Source organism: Pomacea canaliculata, linkage group LG4, assembly GCF_003073045.1.
Source record: "Pomacea canaliculata isolate SZHN2017 linkage group LG4, ASM307304v1, whole genome shotgun sequence".
NCBI classification, from domain to species: Eukaryota; Metazoa; Mollusca; class Gastropoda; order Architaenioglossa; family Ampullariidae; genus Pomacea; species Pomacea canaliculata.
In genome coordinates, this window is record NC_037593.1 from 19,703,174 (window position 1) to 19,725,754 (window position 22,581).

The 22,581-nt window shown below is 43.0% G+C and overlaps 1 protein-coding gene across 1 annotated transcript; it reads left to right on the forward strand.

Moving 5' to 3' along the window:
- Window positions 1–6,503: 6,503 nt before the first annotated feature.
- On the forward strand, window positions 6,504–12,118 carry LOC112562744 (cdc42 homolog). The gene is made up of 3 exons (XM_025236208.1): window positions 6,504–6,809; window positions 7,583–7,641; window positions 10,022–12,118. The coding sequence occupies exons 1-3, from the start codon at window positions 6,722–6,724 to the stop codon at window positions 10,391–10,393; spliced, it is 519 nt and encodes a 172-aa protein (XP_025091993.1). The 5' UTR covers window positions 6,504–6,721; the 3' UTR covers window positions 10,394–12,118.
- Window positions 12,119–22,581: the final 10,463 nt, after the last annotated feature.

The following is a 22,581-nucleotide window of genomic DNA, read 5'->3' on the forward strand; positions in this document are numbered from 1 at the left end:
TTAGTCGGTTGAAGTGGGCGAGAACCAAAGAGGACCGGCTCCTGAGAACCCAGGTTTCGCAAACACATCACAAAACGCGTTTAGCAAACGTCAAGGATGTCAGCCAGAGAAGATGCCAGATGTTATCGGCTGCTTCTTCATCTGAAGAAATTCGGTGATATACGTGCCACGAATTGAGATGCGAACATTGCAATCTTCTGAAGACTTATTTTGCATTCTGATGCAACTTAAATTTTTAATTTATTTTAATTCTGGTTGGTTGGTTTGTTCCGTTTCTTACTGACAGTATAAGATGAGGAATAAGGAGATGAGTTGTCTGTAAATAATCTCCCTTCTCTTGCTGTCTCCAGATTGAGCTTCTAGTGCTAATTGTTTGGCCTGTCACATCAATTGAAACAGTGCTCAGAAGGACAGGTCTTTGCTGTGCCAATGGTTAATGATCTGATTGGCTTACTGCTAAAAACATTTTTACTTTTAACATTTCATTTAGTGGCTCTGTGTGACGATTCCGTATAAATAATGGTTATCACAAGACCTGGATCCACAAAGAACAATGATTTGTGCGACTGTTTGTGGTCACATGCTATAGATTATTGGGCAATGATTGAATCTGATTGGCTACCAGTGGACCAATCGCTGGTGGAGAAAAGACCAACAAGGAAGCTGAGTCCGTGAGATGTAGCCACACAACTATCAGCAAATATCGCGACCTTGCCCTCGGCCAGGTCATCTTATCAGTCGTCCTTGTCGACATCTTGAGTGTGTTTGCTTGGCTGTCCTCGGAGTCTTTCTAAAATTAATCAAACAAATATCGCCACGGCTCAAGGCAGCGTTGCATCATTAATAGAAGAAAATAGAATAAGGTTAATTGAGAAACTGCACATTGGTGTTGTTAAAAAAATGTTTTGTTGTGTTCAATGTCCTCCATCTTTCATTCTTTCTTTTTCCTGGTGCAAAGCTCTTGTAGCAATCCTGAATAAATCAATCAACCAATCACCCAGCCAATCAGTGTTCTCTCTAACACAACCCCACCCTTTCTCCTGACTTCTCCTTGTCTTTCTCTTTTGATCCTTTTCTCTCTCTATGTATATAAAACGTTTCCAAACAGTGAACATAGAGTTTCATTTGCAGAACACTACGAAAAATTTAGACTGGGTGTTTCAAATATTGATATTCATTATTTTTGTTGCAAACAACATATCGTACAATGTTTAAAGCAGCTGAAAAAGGTAAGCTCATTTTGGAACTATGTTGTTTACCTGCTTCTTAGAGTTAGAGACATTCGTAGGACAATTTACACTTTTCCAGACTTATTCAACCTTAGAATACCGTTAGCTAAAAGTATTGTAAAGACATTATATCTATTTTATGCATTTAAAATAAGAAACAGTCATTTTGGTATAAACTGATTTCAATATTTCATAAAATATGCATGATAACTGGACTTTCACCTACTTGGACAGTTGCTGTACAGTGTCATTATTTGTGGATGATAGTATTGTTTTATCCTTGCTTTGTTATCTCCTTCAGTAGAGCAAAGGTACCAGAAAAAATAGATCAATCAATTAACCGATCTCTCTCACCTCTTTCTTTCACACACCCTACCCGCTCACCCGCTCACCCACCTCCTCACCTGCACACAAGCGCACACACACACACAGAGAAATAGAAGTCGCTGGAAGCCAGATTTATGGACCACCAACACTGGCCGGAACACCAGTAAACCACGGTATGTAATATCATCTGCACGGTGTGTGTAACAGCAGCAGCACACCAGTGTTACATGTCCACTCTATGTTACACACAGTGTCACACCGCATGGAAGTCTCAGAACATCTGTACTGTGTAACAAACTGTTTCAAGTCGGTTTGAAAACTCGTCCGTTGATTACGCCATCGTTGTCCTCTGGATTACTCGCCCATTAGGGGCATTGTGAAGGGCAAACGTCTTACGGGAGGATGCCTCTAACCTGCTGGTTAAAGCCCTCGACAGCCTGCTGGGTGACATCGCCGTCTCCCCTGACACACTTAACAAAGCATGCTTGCTCCGTCATCCAGTCATCTGCCACACAGCTAGATGATGTCACATAGCCTCGTATTGGGATTATTTTTTTTGATGGGGAGTTGAAGGGGGTGAAGGGTAATGTCAGATAGTTTTAAGTGGAGCACGTCCAAAATTTCATATTTAGCTAAATCAGCTTTGTTTAATTAATAATAATAATAATGATGTAGATTTTAGTCACGCATTTCTCCACTGCACTCAATGAGCTGTACAAATATTTTTGCAATACAAAACTCTTAAGGCATTCACAAACGGATATAACATACATACTGACACAGACCAAAACATATCAGCAAGCATTATATCATCAACAGACACAAAAAACGGAGAAATCTGCTCATGAAGAATGTCAGAGGTTCGGCATCGGAAAGACAGACCTGTGAAGAAAAGGTTGAGAAACTCGGTCGCTCGTCATCTCAGCAGGCCGCTCAGGCTTCCACATCTCATGAATTTCCAACATTAATTAACCCCTGCACACGACCAGCTGATGTCATCCCAGGCACCTGCTTCCAGAACTCGATTCCTGCTGTGAATTACCCATCATCATCCGAGCATAAGTGAGCTGAATGCTCAGTCCGTCTGTCTGACATCCTAGTGCCCTAATGGCACAGAAAAAAATCCCGAGTCTCTTACTCGGTACAGACTGAGGTCAGGGGCCTGAGCTCAAGTTCTTGAAACCTGATTCTCGGGACACAAAAAGCAGAGGCGGAAGATCGTTTTTCAGTCGTAGGAATAAGTGGAAAAAGGGCTTGGTAGTTGTGATGGAACTATATACATGTATGAAATATGTCCTTAATCTGTGACACAACTTGAAGACTTTCATGATGACATTGAAAAATAACTGCAAACAAGCTTGCACTGTAATTTTTTAAATTAACATCCAGGCAGCGACGAACCGTTACGTTAACCGGTGACTGTATGTGGCTTCTTGAATTATCTTCATTCAAACAGATGACCGCCATCGAGCCTGCTATCTAACCTCTAAGTCTATGTGTATGTACACTATTACAATAATATTAATATACGGCTGGATCTGAAATTTGGCCTCTTTATCATAAATGGTTGTGGTTTCTCTACACCGTTTTAAGATGGAGTGGGGTTACAAACAGACACTTCCGAATCAGGTGGGAAGGCACTTTCCCCAAGATAACACTTCTTCAGAGCTAACCGCGGTTTTCGCATTGGGTTTGACGAGGTTTGTAACATTACATTCTGCAAATATTTAGCCATCTTCGCCTGTAGAAATGAAAACTTTGATGATTTGTGTTTTTCGTCCGCAGAAAGCATTTGACTAGAGCTCTACATGTCGCAGGTCCGGTTTGAGACCTCAAGGTGCGGAATGGCAGGGTTTGTCTTGCTGACATTGGCACCAAGGTTGACAATTCTGTGGTCACGAGGATCACTCTGGCCTCACATCTTGATCCCGGAAGTGGTCGCAGCAGTTCATTTTGTGCAAATCAGTCCTTTAGTGCAGATGTCTCACGCTCGCGCGCGCACGTACACACACACATATATCAGTATCCACGTCTGCTCCGACTGTTGCCTGGGTGTGACGTCACTGTCGTCTACTGTGACTACAGGGATGGTGCTTTGTTGTTACTCAAGACAGCCTCACCTATAGATGTCAGCTGAGAGGTCGGTAGTGAGAGAACATAGACTCGTCGCCAACTTTGTCTTTTCGTTATCAAGACGCATCTTACACATGATGTGTCTATCTTTATCCTACTCCGTCACGTGCAGTGAGCGTGATTCATCTCCCTCAGTTTCTTTTTTCGTCGATTGTCGAGAGCTGTGATATGGTGATGATGATCATGTCTGAATATCACGTGTTGTTTCGGGATTATTGATCTTACATGTCCTACGGGTAAAAACATGAAAGAATGTAATGTTAGGAACTAAAATTTGTCTCTCAGTGTGGGTGTGCGAGAGTGCTCCAAGAGCAATTGATATTGTTCAAGAATATATGTAACAGCGACATACGTTTGAGGTTTTTACATATTGTTCACATTGTTTTCAAGTATGTAAATTTTGTTCATTTTGTTTGACAATCCCTGCCGTGCTACAATTAGCACAATTCTGCTCAGTTTTCTAATTTTGCGTGTAGTTTTCCACTTTCTTTTTCTTGAAAAAAAACCGACACTATGCCTATCAATAATATAAGATAATATCAGACCAATAATATCCACATGACAACACACAAACACCATGCATGGACCAGCGCAAACACAACACACAAACACCAGACATAGCCCAACAGACAACCCACGACAACACGCAGTCCACTCCACGGAATCAAACACTATTAGGTGAGTCAGTGACCTCGGGTACCTCTCCTCGGGTGGTTACACCTTGAAGGTCAAGCCGCTCGTGGGATCAGTTTTAGATACACGTCAATCCTCCGACTTTTCGTGATCTTGGCCTCATCTTCCACACTCACACAGCGCCATCTATCAGCGGTGTTTCCGGTGTAACCACTCACCACCCGATCGCCTGGGAAACACAGGGGGACCCGGGGTGGTTCCCTAAATGAGGTTTAATTACGTATTGTGTGTCCTCCTCAGTGGGCGAGCGCGAAACTGAGATGGCCGATGACTGGGATTGGGCCTGGTAGATGTCCAATATCTTGCTGGTTGTCGAATGTAGTCGTGGCCTCCTAGGTGTCTGATGTAGTCTTGAATTGCTGGATGTCTCATGTAATCTTGACCTGCTAGATGTCTAATTTATTTTTGGTTTGTGTCAAATGTCGTCTCTTCGTCTGCAGGATGTCAAATGCCATCTAGACCTGCTGTCTAATGGGATCTGGCCTGCTGTGTGTCTGATGTAGTCTTGATTGGCTCGGTGACTAATGTCGCCTTAGAGTGCTCTGTGTCTTATGTAGTCTTGGCCTATAGGCTGTGATGATGATAATAATTATTATTATTTATATAGCGCCTTTTCAAAGACTGGCTATAACGCTTTACATAAATCATACGTAGACTAAATCATTAAAAACCATGCATCCATATACACAAATAACAAACACGCTCACTTCTACAACACACACTCATAATATAATTTACAAAGTAAATTACAGACACACGCTATACACGCTCAGGGTCAAGGACAGGTTCCAGTGAAGTCATAGTTTGGAAAAGATGTGTCTAAAGTTAATACTTAGAGATATACTGTATTATGTAGTCTTTGTCTGCTGGGTGTAAGTATTGTTTTATTTCATTATCTGATCGTCATCTTATTTTCCAAAATGCGAATGAAAAGTCTCGTCTTGAGTCGACGCCGTTCTGTGGCAGATGACGAGTACCGAAGGCTGTAGTCGAGGTATACAGAGCTTCATCTTATCGTCTTGTCTCTCGTCAACATCAGCTAACAGCCGTTGCCTTCTCTTGTTTTCAACCAACACTGGAAAAAAAAAATCCTGCTTGCTGCGAGTGTGATGTATTGATGGTGATGGTCATTTAGAGAGAGAGTGGTATTGATGGCGATGATCATGTAGTGTGTGTGTGTGCGCGCGTGCTCGTTAGCAAGAAAAACACTCTCCGCGCTAGAATATTTATGATATTATTGTCGTGCTGTAGCCAGGTAGGGCTTAAAAGTCTTCGAAAGACATTTGTCCATTGCCTGCAACCAAACCGCTGTGACTTTAACTGCTGGGGCTGAAAATAACTCACAGTGCGATAAGGTTTCCGGATACGGACACGTGTCAGGCGATGTGGTCCTGTTCATGAACAAAGATTCTCAGACAGCCATTAATCATCCTAACGAGTATTTCAGTAGCCTGACAAGCAGTAGATTAGCCACCTGTTCAAAGTGTAATAAGATAGTACATCCAAACTTTTTCATCAGGAAAAACCGCTAAACACATACACAGCTGTTAATTTAAAAAGCCTTAAAGCTTGACAGTAAAAATTTGTTGCCAAACAAAATTTTAAAACTTGGCAGAGTGTAGAGAGATATAATATTGTCCAAAAGAGAAAAAAGGAAAGACATTGACGCTGATGGAAGGACTTCATCTTCGATGCCAGCTAACCATTAGGCTGTGAAGTACAGATAGTCCCCCACTGTGCCCACCACCTCTACAGCTGACTTGTTTGTCTCACCTTAATGTGACGCCATTGTTCCCGTCGCACAGCGGGTAGTCGCGACACAGTAGCTCTTGATTTAATTGGAGAATTGTTGTCGAGGACTGGGGTGGGCGGACTGGGAGACTGTGTGCTGAGATGATTAGAACAATTTCACGCAACAAAAGAAAAGCCATTCCTGGAAGACGCTCGAGAAACAGAGAAGGAAGGAGGGAAGGGGTACCTCCATGCTGTCACCTGCCAGGGTCGCCCGCTCCGCTCTCCTGCGCATGCGCCGAGCCGCGAGATCCAGCGACGCTTGCGATTGGCTGGCCGGCAGGGTGTGCGCCCAGTGCGGTAAAAATAGCCGCAGATAAACGTCAGCACGCGGATGCGAGAGCTCAGACGGTCTTCAGTCATCGCACGCGCAACATCTGACGGATCCTCGCTGTTCGACGACCTGTAGCTGCGTTTTGTGGAATTACAATCACCTGTTGCTGCTGCTCTAAACCTCGCGACACGGTCGACCATGAAAACAGCCGACATGCAGGCCCAAAACACTGGCGAGTGTCAGAACTTTGTTCACTGCCATTCTTGGCGATGGAATGGTTGGCAAAACTTGTCTTACCCTCAGCTTCACCGAGGAAATCTTCACTGACAACTACACAGCCACAGTCTTCGAAAACTATCCAGGTGAGCTTTCAGTAAACATAATGATAGCTGTTTTCTTTTTTTTTTCTTTCTCTCTCTCTCTCCTCATCTTTTTTCTCTCTCTCTCTCCTCACCGATTGCACATTTCAAACTTTTAAAATGGATCTTCATAAAATAAAAACACCTTTTAAGTAAGAAATATATAAGAAAAAAGTTATCAGAAAGGTTGAAAGAAAATAGGTGCATTATAGCTTAATGTATGGAGCATGTGTTGAAAATAGGAGGAATAATTATCACATAGATTTTCCCATTTTAAACAAATGTTTTTCCTCGATCTATCGGCTGCTAGGGTTGACTCACTTGAGCTTGTTCCACGCTGGAGCTATTTTGCTCACCCATGTATACATGACAACAGCGCTGGCTGCGGTTTTGTTGTGGTGACCCCGGTGAGGCACGGTGCCCCCGTTGCTGACGTAGCAGAGCCAATAGTGGCTTGAAAAGTGGGGAACTCCTCTCCCCCTCCTCTCCCCACGGCATTTGAAGCCGGGAGTTGTTTTCCAGAGCACGATTGTTGTCCTGGGAGCGTTTGCCCCGCGAGAAGTGTGGGTGAGCAAACGCCAGAAACAGTGCCTGTAATTTGATTGTGTAAAAACATCCTCCGAGCCCCGACAAGTCCCCGGCAACAGATTCAGGTTAGCTGCTGCAAAACAACTGCCTCCTTTATACAATGTTTAGTGCAGAAAAGTTTAGCTGTAGATGTTCTTTGGTTAAAGCGGTACAGCTAGAATAACAATTATTTTTCTTGTTCTTTGCAGTGCCTTTGATAGTTGGAGGCGAGGAGTTTGTAATCAGTCTCTTCGATACTGCTGGACAGGTAAGAATCAACTTGAAGTCCTTTTCTCATCCTCTTTTACTCACTCATTCATTCTGTCTCTGTTTCCCTCTCCCTCTCTCATTATTAAACCACAGACAAACTGTCAAACGGCAGCGAACACTGAAAAAACTGTTTAAAACATTTCATGAAACGAGCCCTTGCATATCTAATTATAGCTCTGTCACGCGTCCACCTCGCCTCGTGGTGGTTATCATCACATTTATCTCTATTATCGTCTTGCCGGTGACTAGCCATGTGACACAGGTACGTCACTAGCCATCTCTAGAGTCCGTGTGATAACATGTTCGGCCTTGCACACTGACACACCACACCTTATGATCAGGCCATCCGTGACACGTGTAAGCCTGGACAATCAGGAAGTTAGCCTTATCATAAGTAGAACAAAAAGCGTGTTAAAGTCATGCTCAAGGAGCGGTACCGGTACTTCAACCTCGTTCACGTAAAAAGAACGTAAAGCCATCACGTAGCGTCATTTTCCTGGTATCATTATGCCAAGGAAATAACGTGTCGTACATCCTTCACCCTACTTTCTTCACCCCCACCCCAAACACCTACACTGTTTGACAAAATATTTTTTCCTACTACCTGCCATCATTGCCCTCGGTTCCCATACATCACAGACTATACTGCTGATGCTGCTAGGAGCAGTGTTGTTTGGCAACCCACTCGCCTCCTACACGCGCATACTGCAGCTGTAAGTTATTGCCAGACTGGCATCTCCAAGCCTCCGACTCTTGTTGTCTTCGCCAGCTTGTATTGGGAAAAAAAACTAAGGGTATAATATTTCAAGGATCTACAGTCTTTCTTCATCTGATGTCAGAAAAACATCTGGCTGATCTTTGCTCCCAGTCCATCTCGCGTGCAGTGTTGTGTTGTCTTGCGCAACCCGAGGTCGGAGGCAAGATTGGGATCGATGACCAGTGCGCGACAAACAAGCAAAAACACAAACAAGTTGAGCAGATGTTTGGCTCCGAAGATAGATATATTATTTGTATGGCCATAACGGGTGGTCTCTGCTGATCACTTGTGTCTCTGTTCCACTTGGCTGAAGGTGTAGAATGTCAACCTTAGAGCTGTCAGAACATTAGTCATTGTCGGTACCTACGTCAGCTGTGTCCCTGACGACTCCATGTCTAACGACAAGTTACCTGCGTGTCCGGGTGCAGGCGTCGTAACTGTTTCTCGGTGGTCTGTGGGTGGTAGGTCTTATTTTCCGGGCTGCTATTCTTAGATATGTGGACAAGTTAGGACTGTTTGCGGCTTTCAGTCAAGAAAATGACTCAGAACTCCAGGCGGTAATGACCTCTAACCTACAAGTCTTTATAGTCCCAGAACAAAAGTACTGTGTGAAGCACTTTCTGCCCGCACCCCTCTAGTTCCTAGAATTTGGTTCCTGTTTTATTTTGTTGGTCACGTCAACCAAAATAGGTTTAAGTGACTTTTAGTTCACTTGAAAAGAAAATCTTAAGGTCCATCCATGAACCGAGGCGTATTGCATGATGTATTGCTTTAGGAAGGTGAGAAAAATCTCTCTATTTGATGACACCATCGAGTGCTAAGATGTCTTCATTAACAGTGAAGTGCAAAAGTCCTTACCCTCGCTAATTATTGCATGTGGTTGCACGTCTGGCTGGCCAAGCAGGGCGTTGTCTAGTGTCTCTAAGCTGCAACTTCCCGCACCGACCAAGCGGAACGACTGGGACAGAGATAGCAGCAGCGCCGGAAAGACACAGGCAACCTTGTTGTAACAGCATATAAGGCTAGAGTGGTTGGACGGCTAAGCCCGCTGGTATGTTCTTATTTGTGCTGCAACTACGCCTTCGGTGAACGGAGGCCAAAAGCAACAAAACATCGAGATGCCGACATACTAGAGATTCTCTGCTCAGGACAATTCCGCCCTCCACCCGGAATAAGCTGTAAATCGGCGTTTGGGTAAAGAGAGTACACGTGTACCGAGCTATACACAGCCTTCAACCGAAAGTAAATATCAGGATGGGTACAAGACGTTCATACCCATGCACAGCATCTTTAAGAGATGAAGTGATGTGGTTCTGGACCTGGCACTAGGGGTCACCATCATTCACGGCGGACGCAGAATTGGTTGCGGTTCTATCGGTTTTTATCATCCGGATAGTGGAATCGTGCGAATTAAATCGATCTACCCCTCCTTCCCCATCTATCTCTCCTCTTGTCATTCTTTCTCATATTCTGATTAAGTGTAGAGATGTAGAAGAAAGTTTGCTTTGCATTCTGTGTGAACTGTAAATGTACTTTTACCCTTACAACAATAACAGAAAGGGACGTAATCATAGTGTGTCATGAGACAAGGGAAGTAATCATCGTGTTTCTCTGTGTGCAGAGTGACTACGAGACGCTGCGAGCCTACACGTACAAGGAGAGCGAGGTGCTGGTGCTGTGCTTCTCGGTGTGTGACCGCGAGTCGTTCTACAGCGTGGTCAACTCCTGGGTGCCAGAAATCAAGCGCCACACCAAGAAGAAGCGGCCGGTGCTGCTGGTGGGCACGCAGATCGACCTGCGTCAGGGCGCGCAGCACGAGGTGACGACGGAGGAGGGCGCCGACCTGGCCAAGATCATCGGAGCCGACTGCTACATCGAGTGCTCGGCGCGCAGCCGGGTGGGACTCAAACAGGTCTTCGAGCACGTCGTCTTCTCCGCCCTCAAGTGCCGCAAGAAGAAGTCCACCATCTTCAGTCGCTTCTTTGGCCGATGAGCGGCCTGCCACTCCGTCCTTATGGCTTCCATTCTTCTTCTCGCGTGACGCACGGACGTCACACACTTGGCATTGGGCTGTGACGCACCCGCGTGACACGCTCAGCATCTGGCAGTCCACCGCCCATCATCGGAGTAGCAGAGGATCCAGGGCTTTGCCCCTACGACTCGCTCATATTAATGATGTGGCCCTCTGGATGGGCTGGGGTGGGGTTGGGTGGGGAAGTTGCCTCAATGACTGCGACCTCTGACCCCACCCAGCGTTTTGGGAGTCTTGGGGGAGCATTGACTGATTGAACCACTCACGACAAACTGAGTCTGTCTCCCTTTGGCAGCTGGAGAAAGTTAAAGAGACCTAAAATCCCACCATTATTGTATCCCTTCCACACATTTTACTTAATGTTTCTAACAAAACTTTTGTAAGAAAATGGAAAATACAAACATGATTGCATTGGATCCAGCGTGGCTCTTAGACACCGTCGATGCACAATGCTGACAGGGAGACGTTGCATGACGGTGATAGAGAACAAACTTGACAAGACATGATGGTGAGACACACATGTGGCTATTTCAAGGTATTATAAGAAACAACATCACAAGGCATGATGGTGAGACCAGCGAATGGTTAAGGTGCAGATGAAGTTGATGCTGATTACCTGACAATTGTTTTTATAAAGACGCAGGACCGACCCTTCTTCTCCGAAACTACGAGTGCGCGTGAGCGAGTGAGAATATGTGTTCGTATGTGTTGTAAACAGCCGGGCATCAGAAGATGCACAGACTATTGAGTGATACGTTCACAAACTTTCTTTCCAAACAGTTGTATCAACTACATTCGGAAAACGATGTGAGCCCTTTCATAAATTAAGGCTTTCCTTAGTGTACTTAACAATTTATTGTCTCATTTGTTCTGTCTGCTGTCCGCGATTTCAAGAAACGAATGTTCTAATGGCGCACTCTGACATCAATTATTTTGTCCTCGTGTACTGCAGGCTTACATCTTATCCTTTAAGTATACAAGCTTTGTAGAGCTTAGCTTTTGTAGTATTAGCTGACCACTTGTAAGTTCAAAGCGTGTCAGTCTGTTGTTGCTCTATTACTTAGGCATGGCGCTAGTGTTGTCCTCTGTAACTTTTGTATATTTTTATCAGATCAAGCTATTCTGAAATTATTGAAAAAAGTCATTTTGAACTGAAGTTCCTCATTATCATATTGTGATCTGGTCAGCTTATCACAAAAGCATTCTATTGTAAGAAAGCTGTGTGTGTGTGAGAGAGAGAGAGGGACAAGGAAGGTGTACATCAGAAGCACAAGGTGTGGTTTTGAATGCGAAATGTTTTTGTTTTTTATGGCGATGTAATGTATGAGTGAGTCTTGAACTCTTTTACAGTTAATACACAAAGGTGTGAGTGTCCGTGGCTGTTACCTCCCTGTGATGCACGAGAAAGGGCATACCAATCGAACTTGTGATATTACAGAAATCTCTTAACGAAACAGATTTTCGTGAAGAAAAAGTTGTCATTTCACCTTGATCTTTGCCGGCTCCGTTTCGTTTATGTTCGCAAATGCGGGTTGTTTTTGTCTTTAAACCTCCGATATTAATTTTATTCATTACGCATTGAGTTTCATTCTTTTGAGTGGGATTGTGCAGTTTTGATTTATGCTGCAGGCGGCATGATGACAAGAATGTCAACAATTTCAGCATAATAAACAATGACAAAACAACTTCTTGCTTATTGCTTGCTGATGAACTCTGCGAGTGGGTGGATGGATGCGGATGCGAGCCTGCAGGTGACTGTGTGTGCACGTTGTGAAGATATTTACCGACAACGCTAACAGAAAAACCTCCTTAATCACCAGCAAACACACTCTTAATGCCGCAATTTGAGGTGGGTTAAAACACTATACCCTGCTATTTTATTCACTTATATTTGTATCACGCTGCTAATTCTGTCATTTACACATTGATGATGCTTTTTCTGCATTCAAAAGAAATACTTTGGGTTCAGGTTTCCTTTGCAGCGATACTGCTGCTGTTTCTAAATATAGCGATGACAACATGGTCATTTACCGAGTTATCATATGTTGTGGATCAGTTATTGCAGCAATATTTAAATCACCAACACGCAAACATGTAGAAACATAGATATCCAAGAAAAGTCGCAAAGCGATAAGTTGAGTTTGCTCCCGTTGAAGACCATCTTAACGAGAGAAAGAGAGAACATTACACATATTGTCAACATCTGCCGGAAAGCCACCACAATGTCCGTCCCCTCTTTCTCTCTCGCCATCAAGCTATTAGTTTCACTTCCGTCTATGGCGTCGCTGGTCCAAGTTTTACTTCCCGAATAACTGCCAGTACAGTCGAAGCGGCGCCAACGACTGTGTAGTTTGTTCGAAACACAACTCAAGGTTTCATCGATACGGGGCATCGGAACGACAAGCTCGCCAGCTATGTAAGGAGCTCAGACACGTGGGAGGTGACATTCCTTGTGCCCACAGATGCAATGCTGTGCAGGGCAATGGGCCCCCATCATTGATCCTCAGGCCATAAGGCTGCTGAGTGGCGTGATCCTGGCGCCAGCACGCGTAACGGTGACGGGGAAGTCAAAGGTCAGTGGAGCGAGTCACGACAGCGCGCGTGTGCGTGAAATTTCGATTCGTGCTGTTGACAGAGTGTGTGAAATCATACAGGTTGTCAAATATACTGCATTCCTTACACTCGGTAACATCTGTCTTTTTCTCTTATTTGACTTTCTCAAGTGAACGACAGTGTCGAGGAGCGTTGCCAGCCACCCACTCACCCCACCTATAAGTTCCACGAGGGAAGGATGCGGCGAAATACAAGACCACCTCCCCACCAGCCCCTGTTGCAGCAGCTGCTCCACTCCCAGCATCAACAGTACACTTGTGAGCGAGCACCGTGCAGTGTGTGGGATGTTTCTAACCCTCACTCTCACACACACGTACGTTAGTTTGTGTCTGTCGATAAGTTTTTGTCTGCCTGTCACACTTCTTCACACTTTCCCTTGATTCCCTTAGGGGAGCGTTTCAAGCAACACTCTAGCCTGCCGAGGTGAACACTCCTCCCTCCCCTCGCTCTCACGGCCTTGTCTACTACCTGGCAGGCCTTCGCGATAGATGCGAAGTGACTTAATAGCGTGGGCGGTGAGGGGAAGGAATACACGTAGATATTTTCTTCCGTTTCGAGTACAGTGTTACGTTTAGTGGTATTCATCAGACTTATTCTTATTTGCGGTCGATTAATCCGGTTTGGAAACGAGTAGCGCGCCATCGTTTCGGGATGCCAAGCAAGTGTGTGCGGGTTAGGATTAGGTGCTTGGCTGTATGACCGAAATGTGCTTCCATCAAGCTGTGACTTCCCAGTACTAAAGTGATGAGAAGGGTAGACGAAGGAGATGAAACTGGAGAGACCTCCCCCCCCCCTGCCAGCCTTATTAACAGTCCCGAAAGCACAGCGTGTATATCAAATGTTTCCAAGCCGAGACCTGCATCCAAACCTTGATCTCTCACTGACATTTGTGTTAAACACGCTACCATTGCGCCATCGGGCCACCCTTACTGGAACTTCCCCAGAACCGTTTCATCTCAAGAATGCAGGGCACCGCATGAACTGACTGCACTTCAAGTCATTGCACTCACTGATGTCTTTACCTGCTGTCGACTACAGTCGACGGGATGGAGGAGGAACTCTACTAAAGGCACCTCAACCATTGGAAGTTCCTTACGTTATGACTATTCGTCCTAAGCGGTTCTAAGGAAAACATTGCAAAGTCCTCTCTCTCTCGGTATTCAGCGTTGTTACTCTGTGTGATTTAAACTTCTAATTAGTCCGAAGATGCAGGTGGACTGGTGAATGTGTGAAAATTCAGCACCTGTCGCAGCGATCATGGTGCTCTATGATATCGGGAGAGGGAGATGGGAACCTGGCGATCAAGCCAGCTATTATAGTCAGCAGTTTGTCTTAACCACAATCACCCGCGTAGGCTAAAATTGAACAAACCTCTGCCTGTGTGCTAAACCTAACCATACTTGTGTACACTTTATGTCTTGTGTATGCACAACACAACCAGAAATGTACCTGTGAATCATACTTGAACTTGCATGCTAAAGAGGGTACCTGTATTTGCTACACACAATACTAAATCGCATTATAGGTCACACTTGCGTTGTCCTTATGTACCCGAACATTCAAGCACCAGTGCAGTTCTCCAAGCAGCGCATTTGTTGCTGTGTCACGAAACGCCAAGCAGACTCATCCCGAAAAAAAGTACATGAACATGATTGTAACACTCTGCCAAATGTTGTCAGACATTCGCTGGTATTTGTCTGGATAAATACAGCATACACCTGGGGCAGGGTGCACTGTCGCGATAGATGGCATCTAAAGTGCTAATAGTTTCCAATCATTTTAAATGATTGCCAGGCCCTAGTATTTAGCTATTGCTATGGCCCCAAGTGAGTCGTCGTCGTCGTCGTCATCATCATCCCTTGACTGATACTAGTTGATCATAAGTTAAACTGACCCTCCGGTACTAGTCGCTGGGGGAAACCAGGCTAGACGCAGCAGCTTACAAAGCTGAGCACGTAAGCTTGTCCAGCGGTGGTAAGAAAGATCTACATGGAACAACTGGTTCAGTCCTTCATGTTCGCCATATAGTTCATCCTCCACCTATCTTTGGCGTCGATTCTCTTTTCCAAGTACCCGAAAGGACGGTCTTAAATACGCGTGAACCAAGCCAGTTCGCACCGGTTCGTTACTGTGATAGTTCATTATAGCCTTCGAGACTGGCGACCGTGCTCCATACAAAATTAGTCGAATGGGTGACATATCTTTTCCTGGACACGTGTTTTATCTCAGTCTCCTTACAGGGATTGTGTACCAGTTCAAGATCCGCCTCACTTTCTTGGAAATCAAAGGTTGACTGAAAAGATTAGGAACTGTGTATACAATACAGACAGATAGAGCTATCGACAAACTGCTACATAAAGATCGACAGATGGCTGGATATATTTTAGAAAAGAATCAGGTTAATCTTTCTAAGCTAATAAACAGACTGTTTCAAACAACATAGTGGATAATAAAATAGCCGTTTACACATACGTGACACGAAGGGCTCAAATGTGCGCCTTGACTTTCGTGAAAAGCGTATCATTTTCAAACCTCTATAATCTCGGACTAAGCGATGCAACCTATCATGTCTCCAGATATTCCAGCGTCTCCTCTTTTTATTACCCTTTCACCCACGGTGAGAAATCACTGGAAGGAGAAGCACTTTCCAAACCAACCAGCAGCAGCGATCTAAAGGAAGTGACGGACGGTTAAATTTTGGTTAAAAATCAAAACGGTCTTTGCAAATTTGTAATGTGTGATAAGGTAAAAATTACGTTTCCTGTATCTTTTATCCTTATTATTTTAAATACCATTTTGTATTTATTGTTTTATTTAGGTAAATGCATGGCAGAATGTACTCAAACACCTCATACGAAATCGTGTTCTAGGGGAAGTAAGTATAATCATCCTTCTTTGTAATACTCCAGTTGCTTCCCTTGTAACGGCGTCTCGAAGATTGCTGACAAACGTTTTGCAACATGCACCCGCATTAGAAGACTCAGACTCTTCCTATGTTACCTGCAGCCTTGCCATCCAAAAGACATTTTTTAAGTTAGGTTTACTCAGGAGGTATTTGTTTTATATATCATCAAGACGTTCTTTGATCAATTGTAAGTCGTGGCTCAGATTTAGAGGTAAGGTGTAACAGGTCAAGATTGACCTTACGGCTGGCAGTGTTAGCAGAGTAAGCATACTCCTTGGTGTTAAAATACTCACTTATCTCGGTGCCCATATATTACTCTTCCTCGCTGCTTTACTTTCACCAATCCCCGCTCCACAACTGGGGAAAGGAAGAGTAAGTAATCTCCATTACACGGGTATCGAACCTGAGCGCTGGGATGCTGCTACTCTAGACTCGCTCCCTCTCCCAGGTATCCAGAGTTACCATTCTTGGGTCAGAATTTCGCGCATCTCCTGATGACGTAGACTACACCCGCTTTCTGGCATCATGGAGGGAGAAGGGGTTTCTTTGCTTTCTAATGGTGTTGGTATGTAATCCCGCCTACGCGTTCATATTTACGTTTCTTTCTGTTAACCTAGAATGCTTGACTTTAATAATAGAGTAACTTTTATCAAACTTCTGTCTATGGTGTAAGTTTTGCCTGCATGCTGGGAAGTTTAATCTATGATGCAGACGACTACTGCTGCCTCCTCCCTCGCTTTCGCATTAGTGTACAGCACCAGTAGGTCAGAGAAATTGTATTCTTATTTATCATTCACTGGGACAGAAAAAAATACTGACACTGATGGTGAATATGTTAATATGTTGCCTATTGGAAAGGGCATTTGCATGTAAATTTGGCCAGTCATCCAAACCTAGGGATGTTGCCAAATGTGCACTGCTGTTGACGTTGCTGCTCCTCCAGACAACGTATATTTATAACAAAATATTTTTTTTTGTATGCGCATTTTTTTCAGCAGCTATTTGGTCCTTAAGAACAAATTTTGTAAAATCTTTTAAGGAAATAGAGAATGGGTGGTTTCAGGTTAATTACCTAGTTGTTTAATCATCAGTATGCATACTAATTCATGCTTGTGGTAACTTTAATTTTTTAACTGCACGTATGAGGATAGTTTGAAGAGAGCTATTTAATCAAAAGTTTATGTTTTTAAAACAAATTATAATGAACTAAGCTCTATAATTACATGTATAACATTTTATCTTAGTGGTAACAATAACAAAAATAGGATTATATTTGCAATCCAGCATAAACTGATAAATTCTTGGTCAACTGTTTGTCATTCCCAGATCTTCAATGGGGATTTTGAGACCAGTGATTTCTAGGATGATAACAACTTGAAAATTGTTGCAGGTTAAGATTTTGTATGCTTAAGGAATCATTATTGAATTGCTATTAAGAGAGTCTGTGAAGTGAATGTCACCAATTGGTAACTGACATAGGAAAATCTGATAATACAAATATAAATAATAAAATATCACTTTTCATTGGTGGCAAAAGAATAAGGATATGATTCATAAAGAGAGGAAATACTAAACGATATAAGGGAACTGTTATAATTAGACAAAAAAATACATAAAACTGCAATAGGTGTGTCTAGTGAAATAACGTTTGGCCATCTGACCAAACCATAACCATATCACCAAGATTACAATATGTAATAATAGGTAACTGGGTGTGGAATTTCCAAATGCATGGGGTTTTGTATAATATGCATATTTATTCTTTATCATCCACTAATATACCATTTATATTTTGTGTACTTTGATATCACCACACAACATTATGTGGATGTTTGTTCACAAAGATTGATATTATCCCGTTTTTACTGACCTCCTTTATAAAAGTTGAGTGGCATTTGCAAAGCTTACAGGCGATAAATACAGCTTATATCAAAGCTTATTTTGTGAGAGTAGTGTCCCCTACAGAAGACGAGACATGAGTCCCATATCCATCCCCACCATTGTTCATTTTGCTTTAGATTTTTTTTTTTCAATGAAAAAAAAATTTTAACAAATGTTTGTATTTACATTTAAATTGTGGAAAATATTATTACTGATGTTTATACTGATTTCCTATAAAACAAAAAGTGGTTAAGAAAAAGTGTGCATACTGTATTCATTGTAATCATCATGGGGTCAGTATACTTATGTATACAGTAGTCATCATAACTTCACTGATTTTGCATACTAATTTAAAGGCAAAGAGGAAGCAGCCACTTATGCAACAGCTTACTTTAGAGTCTCACAATCATTTTTTGTGTAGTAATTCATTTAATTATTCTTATAATGTCAGTAGCTCATTAAAATTTATGCATATAGTATCCCACTGCATGCTAAATCTGATCATGCGCAATGGCATGAAGTTAGTCTGAGTGCTTGTCAACTGATAGCACTTTCATTAACAATTTGAAAGAAAGTGCCAGTGACACAGAGTCAGACATACTTTTTGATGAAAAAGAAATAGTTTTTCATGAACTGATCAATCAGAAGAATTTTTTTTTTGGTAAAGAGTAATACGTTCTTTTCAGGATATAATTCTCAAAGTAATTGAAAATAGGGATAATTTGTTTCTATGATTCACTGGAACGGTGAGAGGGATTTTTTATGAATAATTTATCAATCTTTACTTGCTTTTAGACTCCACAACTGTTGCATGCAGCAATGCTACCTAATGCAATAGAAACTGTGATTGTTTCTAGAAGATATGTCTATTTAATGGGGACTGCATGACAACTGGGTCATTTTCAGAAAGTGTAAAAAAATAAATTTCTGCTCAGATATAGTTTCAAATACTTTGAAAAGAGTAAGCAGAATTTTGCAATTGCTTTTATTTAAAGACACTATTTTAAATTATTTGTTGTGATCTTATAATTCTGTTTCATTCTTATTTTGTACAATGAATTTACAACTGCCACATTGTCAGACACCATGCTGAAACACTCTCAGGCCTTCATGAGTTAAAAAGATAATTCGCTACCTTTCAATAATCTATGGATGGGATTTTTCACAGACTCAATTATATTATTAGCATGAAGAAACATACATTATTGTTATTACACATAGTATATTTAATTTTATGTTGGACATTTATGATGTGCATTTTTTATTACTGTGATGGTATTGAAAACTAATATTATTCAAGCACATATAAAAGGTCAGACAAAGCAGCCTGATTTGTGCAATGTCCTGTGATAAGAACCACCTGTTGCAGTTGACAGCAGAAAGACAAATGTTTATGCCTTGCTATATTATGCTTGTGACACAACTCAACACAGAGGTAGTCTAATGGTCTAGAGATAAGCTGTGCAACAAAAGCAGGCTGACAAGCATAGTCATTTGCTGTGATAAAGGATGCTTTTAGTCTCACAATTTCACCAACTGCTTATGCACACGTCATTTTCTCAGCACACAAAAAAAAAACCAAACTCTTCTAGACACAAACAAAAGGAAGCTTCTTGGTTTGAACATGGAATTCCTTGAAGAATTGGGTGTTTTAAGAAGGGTGAGAGATGCAGTACCAAAAAAAGGGAAAGAAAACAAATCCTCCAAGTTCCTTAAAATTTAACAATGAAGGGTCTGTTTTCTAGCTGAATCTTTTGATTGTTTCACTTTTTAAAGGCCAGAAGTGCATTCACTTAAGATATTTTGTTTTCAACATTATTACTCCACTCATTTATTTAAAATACATAGTGTAACAATAAATGACAAACTATAAATATATAGTGAAATGGTGCATTCTGTTGTTGTTTAAAATAAAAATAGATAATTAAGATGCAGATAATATTAATATCTTGTGAAATTGTGAACTAGCTAGAAGGGGTATGGTAATAGGTAGTCTAAAAAGAAGAGCATGAGGTATGTTGCAAATTTAAAAAAAAAGAAACACACCAAATGAAGTGATAGCTTTTGAACTTGTAATTTAACAGCAGCAACGCACAGTTTCAAGAGGCGCTGTAGTCTCATCTTAAGCACAAATACATTGACAAAGAAGCACCGTTATTTTTAAAGACGATACTTTGTAACAGGTTACGATGCAATTCCCTTAGTAGGTGGTCTCCCTTGCCGCTATAGAAAAGTCGTCTGCTGCGACGCGAGCTCGCGTTATGTCGGCAGTGGTTGGGTGAAGGGTGCACTGTACCAGTGCCCTGGTTCCTCCGTGGGACCTGCAAGAAAGCAGCCGCCTGATGCGGCTATTGATCGTCAGACTGAGCTCACGAGCAGAGGATAGAGGACGATGCAGCGGGGCCTTCTGAGGACCCTTAGTGTTGAGCCACAACCACCAAGTATTGTGCTCTCAGCATGACATGATCTCCTTCGCCGCTGACAAGCTTTTCTGATGGAGGTGAGGGTCACAGCGCGGTATCGCCGTGTTGCGTGCCGCATCCTGCAGCTGTATCGATCTTATAGGCTGTCGCTTAGGCCCTCGCGCAGCCAGCGTGCTTTGGTGTGACGAGCAGTCGGCGTGAAAACCTGTTTCAGCCCCTGCTTTAGTTTTTGTGCCTTCGTTTTGGGAAATTTCAAGATCACGCCCATAGTGCTGATTGTTTATTCTCCATCGGGTGGTGTGGTGTTGACTACCAAGTAGGTGTTTACGCGTGACACGAGAGGCAAAGACGTAAAGGAAGTGGTTGTTGGCCGGTGCTGGATGTGGTGATGTCAACTACCGGCGGTGGTTGCCGACGCGTCTGCTAGGCCCTTCTTACCCACCAACATCTTCTCTGTTATGCGTACGATGTGCTGGCGACTGGGACGACGACTGTGCTGCAGTGACTGTCGATTCGTGTCTGGCGATGGACAGGATGAGTGTGTATTTGGATCGCAGCACTGCTGAGATGGACAGAAGTATGGATATACTGGGTGTGTATTGTTCCTTTCAGTGTAGACATCTACATCTATGCGCTTTTGTCCTCTCCGTGTTCTTGTTAGAGTAGATAGCATAAGTCATCGTAGATGGCATAGGTCATTGTAGATAGCATAAGTCATCATAGATGACCTCTGGGTCAAGTCATCACAATGCTGGTAGTGATGGTCACAGTCATGATGCATCATTACATGATAACATGCTTTTCATCAGGCTTGACAGATACGATGACCACTTGAGGTGTTCTTACGTCATGCAGCCGCCACGTGACAGACCTACTGGTGTGCCGCAGCGTAAAGACAGTTCAGTCGCGTGCCGTACGGTTACCAATGATGCATTGCCCCCACCGTCCCCGAGTCAGGCAGTTACTGCCCGTTGCCAGCAGTAGAGAACAAGAGGGATAACAACGCGTACTTCACGAACCGGAAGTAGTCGTATGACCCTCCCCCCCCCCCCCTCAGTGATCAAGGGCCTTGTAGTGCGGGCGTGTCGCGTGAACTGTTTCCCACGCTGTGACCGAGGCCAGGGTCATCATATCGTATCTTTGGAGAGCATTAACGTAAGTGTTGTCAATGACATGACAGGCTGTGCTTGATCCCATTGTCATGACTACAGGAGGGTCAGGTCCGACTGAACAGCGACAGCTTTTGTACTACAATCCGCACGAGTCTGCGAATGTTTACTGTTTAGAATCACACATCCCATCTCTTCCTACACGACCCTGTGTATTTCTTGCATGGGTTGGTTGTCTCTCTGCACCCCGAATACCTTGAGGCATTTACAGAAGGCTGTTGGCACTCCCTTGTGCTTGCTAACAACAATTGTTTTGAGAATTTTCGTGATGGGCCGGTTTTTAAGACATTGGCTTATTAAGTTCGAGCTGACCATGCATGCAAAAGGCATCTAAATCAGTGGGGATTGCACGTATAAGTGCTAGATTACTGATAAATGATAAATAGTTCTGAAACTTGACGAAGTCTACACACACAGCGCGTGGTCGTAAGTCAGTGCTTATCGTCGCCAAGGTCACAAAGCTGTCGTACCTGTCTGCTTGGCTGATATAACGAGTTGGCCTAATGTGACTGGAGTGCACCTGCCTGTCATTGTGACCCGTTACTCGCCAGGTTCACAAGGGGAGGCAATTAAAGTGCAATGTTATTTCTTCTTTATACCTTCTCTCTCTCTTGCTGAGGAGAACACGTTTTAAAACCAGAAGCTGAAAGAATTTGAAAGACAAGTGATCTTGCGAAGACAAACTAACAGTGCATGGCTGTGAGTAGGAAGTTCTGTGGAAGAGAAATTACAGCTGACCAAGCCGATTGTGTTCGATCATATACATATACACAGACTGAGCAACAAACCAGACTCACGAATCATTGCAGTTTTCATTTCTTAAGGATAAAACCTTTTTTTTAAACAAAGGAGAAAAGGGACTAATTATATTTATGCCGTTTTCGCCATTAGATATAAAGTTTTAACTTAGATTGTCGCCATGTAGACATTAAAAAACAATTTCTCTTCAATCAGGGTTTAAATATTTTTGTGTAACACACGGAGTTCACACCAGAGTTCACACTGAGATTTCGAATTTCCTGATGAACTGGTCATCTGTTATTTTATATTAGTATACAAAGCAAGAAAGCTGCTTGAGCTTACAGCAGCCAAAGCTTGGCGGGGTAAAAGAAAAGTAACCGTTAGTGTGGAGCAGGGGTGGGCAACATACGGCCCGCG